At 47.2% G+C, this 20,105-nt stretch overlaps 1 protein-coding gene across 1 annotated transcript in view; it reads right to left on the reverse strand.

The window, feature by feature from the left end:
- The window catches only part of BICD2 (BICD cargo adaptor 2), a 57,010-nt gene extending 52,081 nt beyond the window's left edge, over positions 1-4,929 (reverse strand). Inside the window, exon 1 of the mRNA XM_027765522.1 lies at positions 4,744-4,929. Within this exon, the coding sequence (XP_027621323.1) occupies positions 4,744-4,929 (186 nt within the window). The remainder of the gene's footprint in view (positions 1-4,743) is intronic.
- Between the last annotated feature and the right edge of the window lie 15,176 nt (positions 4,930-20,105).

Genomic DNA, 20,105 nt, shown 5'->3' on the forward strand with positions numbered 1-20,105 from the left:
CCTGAGGACAGCGTCGGCGAGGGCTAAAGGGGTGGATCCCCGCCTGCCCGGGGGCGGGGTTCTGAGCACTGGCCGAGAGATGCGGATAGATCCCCGGCCACTTCGAGTGCTGGAGGCGTCCTGAAGCGTCGGTGTCCAACTCGCGATGGGACCACGGAGACTGAGGACGTCAGTGGGTGGGGACGTGGAGAGGATCGGAGAGCGGAGGGCGTGCATCTAGGGCTCCAAGGCAGCGTAGCCCTGCACGGCTTTGTGTCTTCCCCTCGGGCCCTCACAGTGTATTGCGGTCGTGATAGACATTTGCAGAAACACTGTTGTCGTCAAGGCGCGTTTCGTGTAGTTGCTGCAGCAGCGTCCGTTTCTGGAACCCACAAGTTATGTGAAATTTGTGGCACTGTTGCCCTGTGGCCTCGATGTCGTCTGCCAAGCTTGTTCCTTATCTCACTGATCCAAACCAAACACCCGACAGTGACTGACCCCCAAAAACCTAATGGGCAACTCTAGAGTCCTGTTCATCCCTGTGTCTTCCTTAGACTGGCCAATGCACAACTCCCCAGCGAAATCTTAAAGGTGACATCCATGGACTTTAATAAAGACAGGACTGGGACCAGCAGATGGCGTAATGGTTATGTCGCTGGACCCCCACCCCCCACCTCCCCCACGTAGTCCACCCTGGTTTGATTCCCCGCCCAAAATCCGGAGAAACTGGAGGGGAAGGGATGGCCACAGGGCATCACCTCTGGGATGTGATTTCTTATCTTCTGTTTCTCTCTGTCTCCCGCTAAGCCCACTAAACCCACGTACCCTATAGCAAAAACTCTCTCCAAAACAAAGGAAAGAAGAAAGACATCGCCTTTCAGTTCCTTTTTCTCCTCCTTTCTCACTCTCCAGCGGCTGGGTGGCTTCCCTTTGGCATCCAGTAACCTCTCTGGGACCTAGTAGTAATACATTTCTTAAATTTGATACAGTTTGGTTTCACTTAGTGTGTCTCTCCTGACCTAAACCTACCATCTTCCCACCCTCCAGTCAGGACTTTGCTTGGTTGATGGCCAGTGCTCAAAAGGACCTCAAGGGGCCAGCCATTGGCATAATGGTTATATAACTAGCCTCCCACTGGCTGGCTGCAGTTCAAAGTCAAGAAGTGGTGACTTGAAAATCCTGCCGGGCCCGTGGGCATGCACGCCCTCGGCCCATCTCTCTGGCCCAGGGTCCAGAGGAGAATGGGTAAGAAGGGATTGTAATGCGGCTATCGCCCTGGCAGTGATTTCTCACTTTCTCACTGTCTTTGTCTGTCTCTCCACCTAGTGTGAGTGAATGCACCCTAAGGCAAAAAAAAAAAAAAAAAAAAAAAAAACAGAGAGAGAAAAGAAAAGGACCTCAAAACCATATTAGAAAAGGTAACAGACCCAGCTGCAGTGGCAGTGCCACTTAGAACGTGCTTCACAAAGTAGGACCTGATGGTTCAATTCTCAGTTCAATCTAATGGATGAGCACAGTGGCATGTACCTGTGGTCTGAACGACTTGGGAGTCTGAGGTGGGAGAGTCCACATGTGGCAAGAATCTGTCCTTAATTTTTTTTTAATAAAATAAATAGAAAACAATATTGGATGAGCAGATGGCATAATGGTTATGTGGCTGGACTCCCACATAGTCGACCATGGTTTGGATCCTGGACTCAATGACTTAAAACTCACGATGAGTATGTGTGCGTACGTGTGTGCCCAAAACGCCAAGAGAAGAGTGGAGGAGAAGGGATTGTGGCCATTCTCTCTCCCTTTCTGTCTCTTCTGTCTCTCCAGTCAGCACACACACCCTCTATCAAAAATCTCTCTCAAAAGAAAAAGAAAAGTAGAAACCACGACACCAAGGCACAGACCACACTGAGTGACGCTGAGGTATAGACACTGTCACAGGGTGACCCGGTCTCTCTGGCCCATTCGATTATCAAGTTTCCTTAGTCTCCTTCACTTTGTCCTTCCAGGGGTGTGCAGGTCGGTCAGTAATGTGCACTGATACTGATGGGGCCTCCCAGGGAGATGAGGCTAGGTGTTTTCACGGAGATGTTGCTGTTCTCAGTGCACCTGGGAGGGAGGCTGATGTTGATTTGTATCTCTGGTTGCTGCTGGTTTTCCCTTTGTAATTAGAAGGAGAAACTCTGAGACCATGCAGATAACTTGCCGCCCCTGGAACTTGGACCAGTAGTTTTAGCATCCGTTGATTCTTCTTGCCTGAATGAGCTGTGAGCAGGCCGGTTGCTTTCCTACATCATCAGTCCTTGTCAGTTTAGGAGCTGCCTTTGGAAGCCATCCTTCTCATTCATTCTTGAGCAATATGGACCCAAGGTTCTAACTGTGCTCAGTGAGATACAACCCACTCCTCTCTTGTCAACTCTGATGTCCAAATGGCAGCAGATTTGGCCGGTGGCATTCCTCCAGTTGGCATTCTGTCCTTCCAAAGCATCACAACTTTCAGCACTTCCTTGCTTTCTGAGGGAAGTCATCCAGGATTTTCTTCTATTCCCAGTATCCTGGTCCTGGAATCAGCCACTTCTCCAAAGAATCTTAATTTTTTTAATGGTTTAATGTTTTATTTGTATGCGGAGAATAGGTTATATTTTAACTGCAAAAGTAAAAAAAAAAAAAAAACCCTTAAGAGGACTTCAGTGGTTACAGGAGTAGGATGATCAGCCAGCCTCTTTTGCCTGGGACTGTGTTGGTTGAGGCATTGAAAGTCCCACATCCCAGGACACCCTCAGGCCTAGGCTGACCATCCCTCCTCATTGGGAGAGGTCCTATTGGGAAAGGGGAAGGAAGAAGCCTTGTTCAAGGGATCCTTTGAACCGACTTGCCACAGGTCACCCAGGTTTGGGCAGTGCCTGCACTGGCCCAGACTGCCCGAACTTGGTACCTCCCCACCATCCTGCACCTTCCTGTGTGGCAGACCTGAGGAGGGAAGGGCATGAGAATCTGGTGTGGAGCCTTGAACTTGGTGATGGGGAGCACAGAGGAGGGCCAGGGAAGGCCTCGGGCATGTTACAGGCAGGACCTTTCTTGGGTGCTGAGAACAGAGGGGCTGTCACTCAGTGAGAGCCTTCCTCCTGCGAGAGGGACGGCTCTGGCCATCAAGGTCAGAGCTGTGAGGAGGAGTCCAGGAGCCACAGTGGTGGTGGGGTGGGGATGGGGTTTAGGAAAGGCTTTGCCGAGGATGTGACCCGAGGGAGACTCAGAAGAGGCACAGAATTTGGGCAGGCCACGCTGCACAGATAGGGGTGATCCCAATAGTGGGCAATGGGCCACCCCTTGTTGAGCTCTGCCTGGAACCCCAACGTTGCCAGGTACCCTGTGCAGGGTCTTGTTCAGTCCCCATAGTACCCCGAGGGGTGGTAATTATGTCACCTGCTCTACAAATGAAGGACCTGAGACTCAGGGCCAAATCCTCAGTTCCGCCTTGACTTCTCATCCTCTCACCCATCCGGTCTGTCAGCAAAGGATACCAATTTTGCTTCAGGATGGCCCCAGCGTGAGGGCCTCACGCCTTGCCCTCCATGCCTCCCCGACCTAAACCCCATCACAGTGACCTCCTTTTTGCCTCTGCCATCCCATCAACCCCCCAAGTCTGTCCTCAGGGCAGTCAAAAAGTCCCTTAGACCCAAGTCCGTCCACAACCTGCCTCTGCTCAAACCTTCCCAGGGTCAAAGACAAAATACTGCAGTCACCTCCAAAGCCCTGCCCAACCCCTGCCCTCCCTCTGCCCTTACGCTGTCTCCTGGTCGACCCCCAGGCCTGCTGTTGGGTACTCTGCCATGCATTTAACCTTCGTACTGCGTGTCTCCCCTAGGATGCAGCTCCAGGAAGATGGGGCCAGAGTCTCCTGGCCAACATGGGGGCTCCAGCCGATGTCCCACAGGCTCCAGGCCCTGTAGATGCTGACAACTGGCCTAACTGTGCACCTCTCTCTGCACTCGAGGTCCCTCTGCAGGAAGGGAAGGAACGCACAGGAAAGAAAGGAGGACGCCTTGGCAGAGGTGGGAAGGACAGGGAGCGGATGGTGGGGAGGACTTTCCAGGGAATGTGCACAGAAGCCCCCACTAGAAGAACTGGATTGCTCGGTCAGCAGCCTAAGGACAAAAGAAGTGACAAAGGTTAGTGTCCTCCCAGCCAACCTGCTCTGCCTTTGTGAGCAAAGTCTTCTAGGGCTCCAGGTCAGGCCAACAGGGTCCTCACTCGTACAGGTGTCCGGGCTTGGACCCGACCTTCACGAAGCTGCTTTGGCAGCCTCTGCCTATGCTGCTTCCTCACTGTTCCCTGGAAAGGGCTGTCTGCCAGCTGTGTGTCCTCCTCCTGGAACCCTGTCCCCTCCCTGCCCGGGCTGCAGAGCAGCAAAGCCCCCTCCCCACCAGGCTGTGCCCAGGTCTGCTTGACCCAGCTGCCTCCATGTGAGTGACCTGGCATCCCCCACACACCCATGCTCTGTGACTTCGGCTGGGTCTTTGGCCCAAATGTCATTCATTTGATAAACTGTTCCTCTGTGCAGGTCTGTTCAGATGCAGTAACGGTGGTGGCGAAGACTCCACCACACTTCCCAAGGCTGGGCCCTGCTCCAAGCCCATGCTCACTCTTTCATGAATATTTGCTCTCTCTCTCTACCTTTCTTTCTTTCTTTCTTTTTAATGTATAATCAGTGTTTTATTTTTTCTCCAGGGGACAGACAGTTCTTTAGTCCTTTAAGACTCAACTCCTTACATGGGCTTTGGTGGAGGGCGAGGGGCGCACCCACAGGTCTAAATCAGTGTGGGGGTGTTTGGTCCTGTGAGCTTCCCGAGATCGGTTCCTGACTTCCTTGCTCTGAGTGGCACAGCTCACACAGTAACAGAGCTTCACATGCAGCTTGGGGAGCACACAGGCATCGAAGACACTTCCTTTGGACATGTGTGATGGCTGCGGCCTCTGCTATGTTTTGGATGATGAACTTCTTAGTAGCCTTGTCCTTGGGCATGCCCCGGGTGCAGCTTGTGCAGAGAATAGGCTGCACATGGCCACGGCTCTTTTTGTTCCTTCTTTCCTTTGTCACCTCAGAAGTGAGGCCACGAGAGAGTCTACTTTTCTTTTTAAGAGACAGCGAGAGAGATCACAGCTGAGTCTCTTCAACATGATCCACCCCAGTTTTAGCTGGTCTGGACCACAGGCACACATGCGCCCGCATGCCCTGGGAGGTCCCAGATGTGTCCCTAGGGCCTTTTCCCTGTGGGTCCAGTTGGGCTACCCACTGCTTGGCCCTGAGAGATGGCTTTTCTTTTTCTTTTTTTCTTTTTGGAGAGGTATTTGCTATAGGGTGTGTGCACTCACCAGAAAGATAGAGACAGAGAGACAGAAAGCAAGAAATCACCCCCTGGGGGGATGGCCATACCACAATCCCTCCTCCATTCTCCTCTTGGGATCTTAGGCATGCATGCACATACACTTGGCATGACTTTAAGCCACCGGATCCAGGACTCAAACCGCAGTTGATTACATGGGAGCCCAGCAATGTAGCCATTACGCCATCGGGTATTTTGGACAGGATCTTGCTGTGTCCCCATTCTTCCATCCTAGCCTCCCAATTAGCTAGGATTACAGGTGCATGCAGCTGCATCTAGTGGCTAGCAGGAATTGATCCCAGACTTCCATGTAGTCTCCAGCCTCCTATGGGGTGACACTACCCATGTGCCACTGCAGCTGGACCTTGCTGTTTCTTAAGCCTCACAAACAATGTATAAAGCAGGTACCACTGTTCTCATTTTAGATAGACAACCAAAGCACAACGAGCTCAATGCCCAGACCACACAGCCTTTAACTGGAGAAGCCCAAGATCTGAACCCAGGTCCACATGACTCCAGAGACCAACTCTTAGACAGCCCCTGTCCCAGGGACTCACGTTGCAGAGGGGCAGACTTCCACCACTGATGCTGTTGGGACGGTGTGTGCCGGGCACTCGGGAGCCTACAAGGGGCAGCACTGGCTCTGGAGGACTGAGGTGCACGGAGCAGGAGAGAGTGGCTGAGTCCTGAAGGACAAGCAGGTGTGGCCACATGCAGACGATGAGCCCCTGGGAGGAGCTCCCGGAGACAGAGATGTGGGATCATGGACGAGTGCAATTCAGGGTGGGGTATGGCCAGAGCAATGTCATGTTGGACTTTGTGTGTGCACGTGTGGACACACACGCACGTGCATCACCAGGTGAGAAGGGAGTGCTATTGGCATCAGATAGTAAAGGTATTTGCATCATCGCTTTCCAAGCCGGTGCTGACCAGAACCCTTTGGGGTTTGTGGTCAGTTGAATTCTCCCAGGAGTGGGAAGTGGTTGCTGAGGGAGTTTGGGGTAATGATGTTTGTTAGGATCGAGTCCTGAGGAAAGCTGGGGGAAGGAACAGTCTGGGGAAGCAAAGAGCAAGCTGGCTGTGGCCTGCAGGGAGTGGGCGCAGTGTGGCTGCTGTCACTGGCAAGGACCGCAGTGGAGGCTACGCCTTACCACAATGCTCCAGGGCTCGTGCATCACCACACATGCATCAGACGTCTTCCCACTTTAGGGCTGGGTACTATCCACGGCAGGAACACAGCACCTCACTCTCCCCCTCATCTGTCGGCATGCACAGGTCGCCTCCCTTTTGGCTGTTGTGGACAGTGCTGCTGTCGACGAGGGTGTCCGGGAATCTGCTCCATCCCTGCCTTCGAGCCTTTCAAGTCTGTGCCTAGGAGTGGATTGCTGGGGCACAGGCCCACTCAGCTTGCAGAGCCGCCCGTTTCTTACCTTCTCCCAAGGGCCACACGAGGGAGCCGACTTCTCCACATTCCCACCAACACTTGTTTTCTGGTTTTAAGATTAGCCATCCTAATGGATGGGACGTGGGATCTCTTTTCTTTAGAAATTGTTTATATCTCGAGGAAGCTTGCACTCACCAGAGGGCACAGAGACAGAGAGGGAAAGTGAGGGAGCACCCTCAGTGGGCATGGTCACACCACAGTTTCTGCCCCTCTGTTTCTCCATCCTGTCGTGATTTGTGGCACACCTGCATATGTGCCACGTCTGATTTTCAAACCCCCAGAGTCACGCAGTCAGCCATGTGGGAACTGGCTCCCTTGACTAGTTTAAAGATATTTGTTTAGGGACCAGCAGCTGGTGTAATGGCTACATTGTTGGACTCCCAAGTAGTCGACTGCGATTTGAGTCCCGGACCCGGTGGCTTAAACTCACTCCAGGTGCATGTGTGTGCATGCCCAAGATCCTGAGAGGAGAATGGAGGAGAAGGGATTGCGGCATAGCCGTTTTCCCCCGAAGGATGATTTCTCACTTTCTGTCTCTCTGTCTTTCTCTGTCTTTGGGGGAATGCATGCGCCCTACAGCAAAAACCTCTCCAGGGGGGGAAAAAAAAAAAGATTTGTTTAAAGTTGATTTACTTACTCTTCCATGAGAGGAGACAGCGGAGGTGAGGGTAGTCAGGCAGCCCCAGCAGGGTCTTCACACCATGACCCATCCCCAGCCTCGGCCACCAGAATGACGCACACACACACCTCGAGCGCACAGGGAGACCTCAGGAGGTGAACCCCAGACCTTCCCGTTTGATGGCTGAGCATCGTGTCCCGCCATGGCACCGCAGCTGGCCTTCACGTGGGCCCTCTCCGTGGTCCTGATTGATTGCATTTCCTGGGGACTACTGACGTGGAGCATCTTCTCATGCGTACTGATGGTGGGCTGCAGGGGGCTGGATGGGGCATGCACGAGCCCTCTCTGCTTCACTTCTCATGACCACGTGTGATTCTGTAATGACTTCAGGGGAAGAAGGTGTATGGTAGTGGCCCTGTGAGAGCTAGACAGCTTAGTGAGTTAGTTTCCTAGCTGTGTGTAGACTGACATCCACGAGGCTTAGTGTGTCACTTTCCCAGCCTGTTTTATCAAATTTAATAAACAGAAAGTACGCTGTGACTTTTTTAATTTTTAATTTTTTTTTTTTTAGGTTTTTGCCATAGGGCATGTGTGTTCACCAGAAAGAGATAGTGAGAAATCACCCTCCAGAGGGGACGGCCACACCACAACCCCTTCTCTTCCATTTCCATCATCTTGGGGTTTTGGGCACAAACACACATGCATCCAGCATGTGATTTTCGAGTTACCAGGTCCAGGACTCAATCCATGGTCGAACACATGGGAGTCCAGCACTTAGCCACCGTGCCGCCTGTTGGCGCCATACTGGGGTTTAATCTGGATGAGCAGTAGCCTCATCCAAACATCCTAATTTCTACTAAAGATAAAACAAACTGACATTAAAATCATACATATTTTGCACCAGCCAGGTGGTGTGGTAGTTAAGGCAACTGGATCCCACATAGTCGACTGCATGGTTTGAGTCCCAGACCTGTGGGCTTAAAAAACTCTGGGTGCATGTGCATGCATGCCCAAAATCCTGTGAGAAGAATGGAGGAGAAGGAATTGTGGCATGGCCATCCCCTTCCCTGCTGGGGCAGGAGGGGGGAGAGTTCTCTCTCTAGTGGTGAGCACATGCACACTAGAGCAAAATCAACAAACAAGAAAGTATTTGTAGATGGAGAAAGCTAATGATGTATTTGGTAATATTCTTGATTTAATTGTCAAAAATAAATAAAAAGGGGAAAAAATGAGAAAATCCCCGACAAGAGGATATAGTTTCACATGATTTCATTTGATGTTGAACACCATGCTCAATGCTGCCTTTCAGCATACATTTTTCGTGGATGCGTGGTACGCCGAGGTACAGGCTTGCCATACTTTAACCCTGTCACAAATATTTAGACTATTTTTGGTCTTTTTAAAAATGTTTATTTATTTTTCCACATGATTAAGAGTGACAGAGGTTAAAAATTTAGCACCATTGAGACCAGCAGATAGTGTAATGGTTATATCGCTGGCCTCCCACATAGTTGACATGGTTCAAGTTCCTGATCCAGCAGCTTAAAACTCACGCCAGGTACACATGTATGTGTGCCCAAAATCCCAAGAAGAGAATGGAAGAGAAGGGATTTTGGTGTGGCATCCCCCTGGGAGGTGATTTCTTGCTTCCTATCTCTGTCTCTCTCTCTCTGTCTCTCCAGCAAGCACATGTGCCCTATAGCAAAAATCTCTCTTAAGAAAAGAATAATAAGATTTAGCACGATTAACAGAGTCTCAACGCCATGATCCCCTCCAGCTTCAGCCAGCCCTGGGTCACAGACACGCGAACAATACCCAGCACGCTCAGCAAGGTTTCCAGACACCATCTGGCACCTTTCCCACATGAGTCTACTTTGCAGAGTCTCATGCTTCACTGCCACCCACCATCTGGCCCCTGTCTGGGCATTTTGCAAACACACCAATGTAGTAATAAATGTCATTGCTCATCATCTTTGAGCACCAAGCAATTCTCTCGTTCCTGGAGGAGGGCTGTTTCAGTTGGTGAGAGTTACTGAGTTAGTATACCCACAGCTTCTCTGCCACAGAGCTGCTGGCTGGGAGATGGCCTGGCGCCTTGCCCTGTCTGGCCCCTCACTGATGAGTAGAGCTCTCTCTCTTGGGCACTGTGGCTAGTACCCACTCCTCTATCCTTAAGTGCTTGAGCCAGGACTGTTCTGGAACTGTTCCAGTTGGAAAAATCATCTAACAGTCAGATGTCCCTTCCACACAGCTCCTTTCATCCTGTAAATCTCTGACACACTCCCCAAATTGATCTAGATTCAACACAGACCTACCAATATGCCAGCAACTTTTCTTCCTTCCTTCCCACCTCCTCTCTCTTGTTATTTCTTTTCTTCTTTCCTCTATTTCTTTCTTTTCACAAATTAATCAGTGGAATAGAATTGAGAACCCAGAAATTAACCCATACCTTTCTGATGAATTGATTTTCAACAAATGCTCCAAGCACATTGTGATAGCCATCAGAGGAATGAAGTTGAAGCCCTACCTCACACCAGGTGCAAAATTAGCTTGACATGGGGTAATGACCAGACCTCGCTGTGAACACTGTGAAACTATGAGAAGGAAACAGATGTGTAAATCTCAGGACCCTGGAGTAAGGTCTGGTTTCTTAGATGTGATGCCAAACCATAAGCAGAAAGACTATTTTGATAAATTGCACTTCATCAGATTTCAAATCTGTGTTTCAAAGACAACATTAAAACAAAGCAGAGGAAGGACTGCATGGTGGTGAAGTGGTAAAACACAAAGTTCTGTAAGACTGTCCACAAGGAACCAGCAGTTAGCGTAATGGCTATGTCGCTGGACTCCCATGTAGTCGACTGCAGTTCGCGTCCCGGACCCGGTGGCTTAAAATTCACGCCGGGCGCATGTGCGTGCGTGCCCAAGATCTCGAGAGGAGAATGGAGGAGAAGGGATTGCGGCGTGGCCATCTCCCTGGGGGTGATTTCTCGCTTTCTGTCTCTCTGTCTCTCTGTCTGTCTGGCAAGCGCACGCATCCTATAGTGAAAACCTCTCCAAAACAAAACGAAACAAAACAAAAACCAAAAATCAAAAAACAAACAAACAAAAAAAGACTGTCCACAAAAGCAGGTTTGTGATTCACGTCCAGAGGCCTGAGTAGGCCAGATACACACATACTCATGATTAGGCTGGCTAAAATCGGATGCTCTCTCTCTCTCACTGTCTCGTTCATGGAAGAAATAAGTAAACTAAAAAAAAAAAAAAAAAAAAAAACCGAAACAAAAACCCTCAGAATGGAAGAAAATCTTTCACATCGTGTTCTTGATAAGGATCTAACATTCAGAACCCTTTACACACATACTCCACACACACGCACATGCACACACACTTGAAGACGCCATACATTCATAGAGAGAGAGAGACAGAACCCTGATAGGGTCTTGATGTTGTGATTCACTTCCAGCTTCCACCAACCCAGATCACGGGTACACACATGGCCAGTGGACTCAGGGAGGTCTCTGGATGTGCACTGAGAATCTTTCTGTGTGGGTCAGTCTTGCAGAGCTCTCTGTTTCACTGCTGCACTAATGGAGAATTGAAAAGTATGGAATGACATATTTGAAGTGTTGAAAGGAAAAGATGATCAAACAAGACTTCTGTACAGAAAAATCATTCTTTAAAAAAAGAAAAAATGAGGGCCCAACAGCATAATGGTTACATCACTGTACTCCCACATAATCAACCACGGTTCAAGTCCCTGACCCAGTGACTTAAAAATCATGCCGGTCATGGGACCAGCAGTTAGCGTAATGGCTATGTTGCTGGACTCCCATGTAGCCGACCGCAGTTCGAATCCCAGACCCGGTGGCTTAAACTCAGGCTGGGCGCATGTGCGTGCGTGCCCAAGATCCCAAGAGGAGAATGGAGGAGAAGGGATTGTGGCATGGCCATCTCCCCTGGGGGTTGATTTCTCACTTTCTGTCTCTTTGTCTCTCTTTGTCTTTCAGGTGAGTGCATGCCCCCTACAACAACAACAACAAACCTCTCAAAAAACAAACAAACAAACAAACAAAAACCTCATGCCAGCCACATGTGCGTGTGTGTCCAAGATCCCAAGAAGTGAATGGAGGAGAAGGGATTGTGGTCTGGCCATCCCACCAGGGAGGTGATTTCTCGCTTTCCATCTCTCCAACTCTCTCTGTCTCTCAGAGAGCACATGCTCCCTATAGCAAAAATCTCTCCCTCTCAAAAAAATGAAGGCAGGAGGCCAGCAGGTGGCATGGTGGTTAAGGTGCTGGATTTTTACATGGCTCACTGTGGTTCAAGTCCCAAGCCTACCAGCTTAAAAATCACACTGGGCAGAAGTTCATGTGTGCACAAAAGCCAGAGAAGAGACAGAACCAACAGAAGGTATAATGGTTATGTCATCAGACTCCCACATGTTCGACCACAGTTTGAGTCCTGGACCTAGTGACTTAAAACTCAAGCATGTGTGTGTGGATACCCAAAATCCCAAGAGGAAAGTGGAGAAGGGATTATGGTGTGGCCATTCCCTCAAGGGGGGGTGATTTATTGCTTTCTGTCTCTCTGTCTCTATCTGTCTCTCTGGTGAGTGCACATGCCCTATAGCAAAAATCTCTCTAAAACAAAAATGGCAGAGAGGAGAATGGAAGAGAAGGGATTGTGACATTGCCATTCACCCCTGGCAGGTGGTAGGGGAGAGAGGGCAATTTCTCACTTTCCCTCTCTCTGTCTCTTGTCTCTCTCCAGTGGCCACACATGCCCTATTACAAAAACTTTAAAAATGATAAAACAAAAACAGAACCACAATAAAAAAATTTTTTTAAATGAAGACAAAAATCAAACTTTGCCAGATAAAGACCAAGAGGCCAGAGACCATATACATGGGAAGGAGGTGTTTGATGGGTGGGAGGGGCTCAGGAAAGAAGTATTTAACAGATGTGGGAATGGATAGTTCCTTGCTGAAAATGATGTGTATATGGTAATATCCTGGATTTGATTACTACACACTGCATGCATGCTTTGGAAAACCATATTCTACACTATAAAGATGTATGATAATTAAATGTAAGTAAGAAATTATAAAATAAAGTGACATTTTAAAAAACCCAAGAGATGCTATCAGATTTGTCTAATGAGAAATAGGAAAGGAAGTCCTTCGGCCTGAAAGGGGAGGGTACTTGCAGTAACTTGAACCCATGGGAGAAATGAAGAAATACATATATAAATATCAGAGACTCTACCGGCATGGTTCTTCATTCCAGTGTCTTCACTGAATTAAAACACGTAACATTGCACAAATGTTAATTAGGACATTGGGTTTATGTGGGACCAGCAGGTGATGTGGTGGTTAAGGTGCTGGATTCCCACATGTCAGACCACGGTTTGAGTCCCAGACCTACAGGCTTGCTTTCTCACTTTCTCTTTCTCTGTGTCTCTCTAGACAACTTGAAAATAATAAAATCAATCAATCAATCAATAATAAAATAAATCCTTAAAAAAGGACGTTGGATTTATCATAGCATAAAGAACAGAGAAGGAAAAAATCATTGGAGCAAGTTATGAACATGAAATTCCAGAAAAGTTGCAATTTGAAGACTTATGGCTGAGGCTGGGAACAAGAATTTAAAGCGGACAGGGCTTGAACGTATTCAGGGGATGAGAAACTTGTGCTAAAACCGGACTGCACACAACTCGACAGATTTATTAAAAATCAATGAAATGCACACTTGAAATGGGTGAATTTGATAGCATGTAAATTTTACCTAAAAAAAATCCCATCTGGAAAAATAGTAGGAAGGAAAATGCCTCACTACCCAGGCCTTTCTGTCTGGGCAGTAGCATGGTTTTCTATTTCCTTGGTCAGAGCATCTGGCTGTCTGAGATGTAACATGCACTTCACATGTGATATAGCACATGCTTCACACGTGGCGTGACATGCACCTCACATGTGATATAACAGGTACACCTCACATATGATATAGCTCACACCTCACCTGAGACTTAACAGACACATGTGTTAAACACACATCTCACATGTGGTATAGCATGTCCCTCACATGTGACATAACATACACCTTACATGTGATATAGCTCACACCTCACCTGTGATAAAACACACATTTCTCATGTGGCACACCGTACACCTCACATGTGATATAACATGTACACGTCACATGTGGTATAGGTCACACCTCACCCATGATACAACACACACAGCTCACACAGAGTCCCAAAGTTCAGGGAGCAAAGCTGACAGAACTGAAAGTGACAAATGTAACAGGAATGTGACGCTTGTCCTCCCTGCAGCCATGCCTTTGCTACTGCACTTTGTAAGTTCCTCCCTGTGGAAGCTGGGGTTGATTTCTCCATACCTGGAATGAGGACTGGCCTCCTCACTTTCGCCAACAGGACGAGGCAAAAGTGATGGGCTCATTTCAAACCCAGCCCTCTGGAGAACTTAACCCTTCTGCTCTCTCGGAATCCGGCCAGCAATTAGGAAAACAAGCCTGGGCTAGATGACAAGAAACACTTGGTACTTCAACCCCGACACCCCAGCGGATTGACCGTCACAGGAGTCAGGTCATCTGAGACCACCCAGCTGACCCAAGTACATGACACAGTGCAGCTGAAGTCAGCCCAGCCTGCTCCAGACCAGCAGAGCCATTCAGCCATTCTGTAGACATAGGACTACATATGACACATGGGGGTCGCTACTCTAAGGTACTCTTCTGGGGTGGCTTGTTAGACAGCAGTAGCTAACTGCTACATGGCTGGGTTTGCTGCCTGGGAGGCCCTCCTCTGCCCATCAATCTCTAGGGCGGATCTGAATTGAGCATTGAGTCTGATGACTCTTCTGGGACTTCCCTTCCGTACACTTTGCTCATGTCAGTAATGTCACAGGTTATCTGATGGCAGGACATGGCAAACTGTAGCTCATGGGTCACATCCAGGATGCTGCCTATTGTGTAAATAAAGTTTTGCTGATTTTCCACTTCTATGATCTGAATACTTGTCTCCTTCACTCCAATTCACATGTTGAAACTGAATCGTCAATGTGACAGTATTGAGAGTTGGGGCCTAAAGGAGGTGATTAAGTCATGGGGACTCTGTCCCCATGAATGGAATTAGTTCCCTCATAAATAAAGTTTGAGGGGCATTGTCATCCTCTTGCTATGCAAGGACACAAAGCAGACATCATCTACGAAGAACAGGCTGTCACAAGACACTGAATCTATTGGTACTGAATCTTAAACTTCCCAGCCTCCAAGGCTCCGTGTGATAAATTTCTGTTATTCATAAATTACTTAGTCAAAGGTATTTTTGTCATAGCAGCCTGGTCTAACCAAGATGACAGTCCTGCTCATCTGTTTACTTTACCTATGGTTGCTTTCCTGTGACAATGGCAGAGCTGAGAAGTCATGATAGAAAACGCATGGCCTGGGACCAGCAGTTAGTGTAATGGCTATGTCGCTGGACTCCCATGTAGTCAACCGTGGTTTGCGTCCCAGACCCAGTGGCTTAAAACATGCCGGGCGCGTGTGCATGCATGCCCAAGATCCCAAAAGGAGAATGGAGGAGAAGGGATTGCAGTGTGGCCATCCCCCCTGTGGGGTGATTTCTTGCTTTCTATCTCTCTGTCTCTCTCTGTCTGTCTGGCGAGTGCACGTGCCCTGTAGCGAAAACCTCTCCAAAAAAAAGAGAAAGAAAATGCATGGCCTGGCCAGCACAAGGTGGCCTTGTGGTTAAGGCACTGGACTCCACTGACCACAGTTTGAGTCTTGGACCCAGTGACTCGAACTCATGCTACCTGCGTGTGCATGCGTGCCTAAAATCCCAAGAGGAGAATGGAGGAGAAGGGATCGTGGCATGGCCACACCCCGCAGGGGGTGATTTCTCACTGTCTCTCTCACAAGTTCAGATGCCCTATGACAAAATCTAAAAAAGAAAGAAAGAAAACTTACAGTCTATTAGGGACCAGCAATTAGCGTAATGGCTATGTCGCTGGACTCCCATGTAGTCGACTGTGGTTCGAGTCCTGGACCCAGTGGCTTAAACTCACACCAGGCACATGTGCGTTCGTGCCCAAGATCCCGAGAGGAGAATGGAGGAGAAGGGATTGCGGCGTGACCATCCCCCCTGGGGGGTGATTTCTCACTTTCTGTCTCTCTGTCTCTCTGTCTGTCTGGCGAGCGCACGCGCCCTATAGCAAAAACCTCTTCAAAAAAAAAAAAAAAGAAAGAAAATTTGCTGTCTGAACCTTTAAAGAAACACTTTGTTGACTCCTGCCCTACAGGATTAAATCATAAGGATGACTCTGAAAATTCAACTTCCTTTCAAACCTGGAAGGCATTTCCACAACCTGCATTTGTGGAATTCCAAGAGCTAATAACCAAAAAGCTAGCTGAGTCATAGCCTAGGAACAAGCACCAGCAGCTTCTTGTGTCCTGGCAACAGCCCCTGATACCTGACCCCAGCCCTGGGTTCGGCAGCCCCGCCCAGCTGTCTGGCTCCCGTGGTCCCTTGGAAGGGCAGCACCATTGGCCAGCCTCTTGCTCCCAGTCGGCATCCTCATGCTTTCCGCAAGATCGCTGTCCTTTTTCTAAACAAGAGGTGCTTTAGGGGAGACTAGGGGAGCTAGCTTCCTCCCGTCCCAGTTCTAACTGCAGAGCTGGTTCCTGGGGTCCTGCCTCACATGTCGCCACTTTCACCTTGAAGGGAGACATTAGCTTTCCCAGCGATGGCAACTGAACTGCTTCTGGCCCAGCATCAACAACGCTCGGTGGGGGTGGGGGGTGTTTGTGGAATGTTTCTAATGTGACACCCAAGCCAGGCACACAGGATAACCATAAAACTAAAAGGAATGGAGCTGGGAGCCAGCTGTTCACAGGGCCTTTGGAAAGCACCAACATATTCCTAGGGATCTGGCTGGCTACATCCACACCCAGGGCTGTACACAGCAGTGTGCGTGCCCAGGAAGGACCTGAAAGGTTTCACCTCTAAATAATGTGAGAATAAGACAGGCAGGAAGTGAAGGATAAGGCAGCACTTCAGCTGCTTGACCCAGTGCGTGTATTGGGACTCTTGGAAAAGACTTGAAGACTTAATGGGTTCAGGGATTTAAAAAACTGTCTGTCCAATAATTACTTGGTCATGGTAACAGTTAGTTCTGTGTGTTAATTTTTTTTAATTGCCTGTGTGGGTGCATGTAAGAGAGAGAGAAAGCACCACCCAATGGGGCACGGTTATGCTTCAATTCCTTCTCTATCCTGCTGGGGTTTGGGGCACATATGCACATATACCAGGCATATTTTCTTAAGGTACTGGGGCCAGGACTTGAACCCCAATTGGCCATGTGGCATCCAGCTCTCTTAACTACTAGGGCTATGTGGCTGCCCAGTATGTCAATTTGACTAGGTTATAGTACCCTGTTCAGTCAAACCCCAACCAAGGCATTGCTGCCCCTGTGATACTTTTAAAATCAGTTACTATCAGTTGTCATTAAGTAAAAGATATTACTTGTCACGTGACAGCCTCATCCAATCAGCTGAAAGGCCTTCAGAGGAAAATATGTTTCCCTGAAGAGATTCTTCTGTAAGACTGCAGCATCAGCTCCTGCCCATTCTGTCCTACAGAGGTCATATGTACCAGCCCCCAAAGTTAGAGCTAGTTTTGTGAAATCAGTCTTATTATCCATTTCTCCAGCTGTCTGTCTATCTGTCTTGCTGGTCTGTTTCTCTGGAGAACCCTGGCTGATACGAATTTTGGTACCAGAAGTGGCTCTATAGAACAGAATCTTGCAAATGGGTTTTGTGAATTGGTTTTAGGATTTGTGGAATTGGCTCCCAAATATGATCATATTGAAATGCACTGGTGAAGGTGTAAAGAGAACATTGGTTGTCCATGGTGTGAGCTGGTAATGGAGATACACAAAATTGAATACTCCCAGTTAAATACATGCAAGAAGAAAAGTTCTCAGGGACCACATATTTGATATCTTTGAATATTTTAGCCATAAACTGCTATCGTTTAGTGCATCTTTCAATGTTCCTGTGCTGGAAATTCAATCTTCAGTGCCAGGTGTTGGGAGGTGGGACCTAAGGAGACCATGCATTTGATATCTTTGAATATTTTAGCCGTAAACTGCTATCATTTAGTGCATCTTTCAATGTTCCTATGCTGGAAACTCAATCTTCAGTGCCAGGTGTTGGGAGGTGGGACCTAAGGAGAGGCAATGAGGCTTTGATCCTGGACTTCCCAGTCTCCAGAACCATGCGCTAATACATTTCTGTTCATTATAAAGTATCAAGTCTCAGGTTTCCTGTTATATCAGTACAAAACACAGACTAAGGGATTTTGTACTGAGACTTCTCCCTCGAGACTCATTTCTAGTGGGAAAGGCACACTCCCAGGCCCATCCCGAGATGGATACTGAACTTGAGCTGTGAAATATTGGTTTCCTTGACTAAAAAGAAAGATCTTCTGCTGAGACTTCTCCCTCCAGACTCATTTCTAGTGGTCTCTATGCACTAAGTGTCAACACAGGTCCAAGTGAACAAGATCCAAACATCTAAATATGATTAGGGTTAGAATATCCCTCTATTCCCACTGAATCTGATACACAAAGTTTGAAAATGGAATGGAAGAGTGATTGCAGATCACCTCCTCCTGTATGCCTCTGAATTCTCAGATTGAACTTGAATTAAAAAGAAATGTACCATCCATCAGATGACTAGAAATCACTGCAGGGTCACAAAAAATATGGGAAAGAAAGAAAATACCTCTCCTCCAAGGGAAAAGAGTAACTCCTCTTCATCCTCAAACAATACAATGAAACTCATAAAAATGTCAGAAAAAGAATTTAGAATATTCAGTGACAAAGCTAACAGAGATGGAAGAGAAGAGAGACGATGAACTGCAGAAGAAGCAGGAGAAAGGAGCTGATGAGTTCCAGAAGGTGAGGAAATTCTTACAAGATCTAAAAGAGGAAATACACACTATAAAAAAAGAATCAAATAGACTTGTTAGAGATGAAGGCTATAATACAGGATGTCAAAGGCTCCTTTGAAAGTATTAAAAACAGACTAGATCATTCAGAAAATCAAATCTCAGATGTAAAAGACAGAATCACTGGCCTAGAAAAACCTACCATGAAGACTGAGAAAATTGCCCCCAAAATGAGAATAATATATGAGAAATAGTAGATACCATCAAATATTCAAATGTCCAAATAATTGGTATCCCAGAAGGTGAAGAGACTCATAAGGGCATTGATAATCTATTCCATGAAATCCTGGAAGAAAACTTTCCAAACTTAGAGAGGCATTCAAAGATCCAGTCCCAAGAAATACAAAGGACCCCAAATAAAATCAACCCCAAAAGGTCTTCAAGATCTAACCAGATTGACCATTATAGTCAGATTGACCAAAACCACAGACAAAGACAAGATACTAAGATTGGCAAGAGAGAAATGGCAAGTTACCTACAAAGGATATCCCATCAGGCTAACAGCAGACCTCTCATCAGAAACAATGCGAGTGAGGAAAGAATGGGAAAATATAGTCAAAGTGTTAAGGAAAAAGCTATTTCAACCAAGAATACTGTACCCTGCAAGATTTTCCTCCATATGGAAGAAAAGACAAGAGCATTCACAGATAAACAAAACCTGAAAGAATTTACCAATACCAGACCAGATCTCCAAGAAGTTCTCAAAGGAGTGCTATACCAGGAAAATTAAATACAGACACACATAATAAAAGTTCAAAAACTAAAAAAATGGCCAACTTAATTGTAGGGACAAGTCTGGAGTTGAATTTTATATCCCAGAATTTAATCGGGAAGATCAAACCACAACAGGAGATAGATTAAGTACATGAGACTGAACTGGTGAAACAGAATTTTATCACGTTTGACTAAAACATTACTAATTTTCTTCTCTGCTTTCTTTTCTAGTTTTAAGGATTTTTGTCCTGTCTTGATCTGCTGATAGGTTCATGTATGTACTATTTGAAGAGAATCCTAACCTGTTTCTTGGCTTTAAGTTTTAAACAAAGTTCCTTCGCATTTCTTTGATTTACTAAAGCTAAAACTGCTTTTCTTGAAATAAAAAATATATTTAAAAATACTCATTTAATGACCATAGTAAGCTATACAGCATCAGATAGGTGCTACTTTATAGTATATTCATTCTACTCAGTTTCACACCTAAAGTCAGACATGTATTCACATGTATATATCAGCAGAACTTGCCATTGAAAGTAATTAAATTTTTTAAGAAATTTTGTGAATCAATAAAATGTGGGGAAAATAGGAATGGAAAAACAACTGTAGACACCTGAGACAATGTGGGAGGAGGGTGGGAAATGGCAGAGGGTGAGAAATAGGGGAATATATATATATATATATATATGAAACTAGAAATGGAAAATTATTGACAATAACATGTATGATTAAGGTACTATGCAGTAAATTCTGGATGGGGGAGTATGTGTGGGAATGGCATGGAGGGTGTGGGATAGTGAGACAAGGAGCCTGAGCTCAGCTTAGGTGAGCGTGTGGGTGTAGGACCCAGCAAACAGACCCCAAGTGGATAGGAGGAGCTCATCAGTTAGGCTGCTAGCCGACTGCAGCAGAGAGCAGAGGCATCGACACTAGGTGAAGT

Source organism: Tupaia chinensis, unplaced genomic scaffold (assembly GCF_000334495.1).
Source record: "Tupaia chinensis unplaced genomic scaffold, TupChi_1.0 Scaffold138619_1, whole genome shotgun sequence".
Lineage (NCBI taxonomy): Eukaryota > Metazoa > Chordata > Mammalia > Scandentia > Tupaiidae > Tupaia > Tupaia belangeri.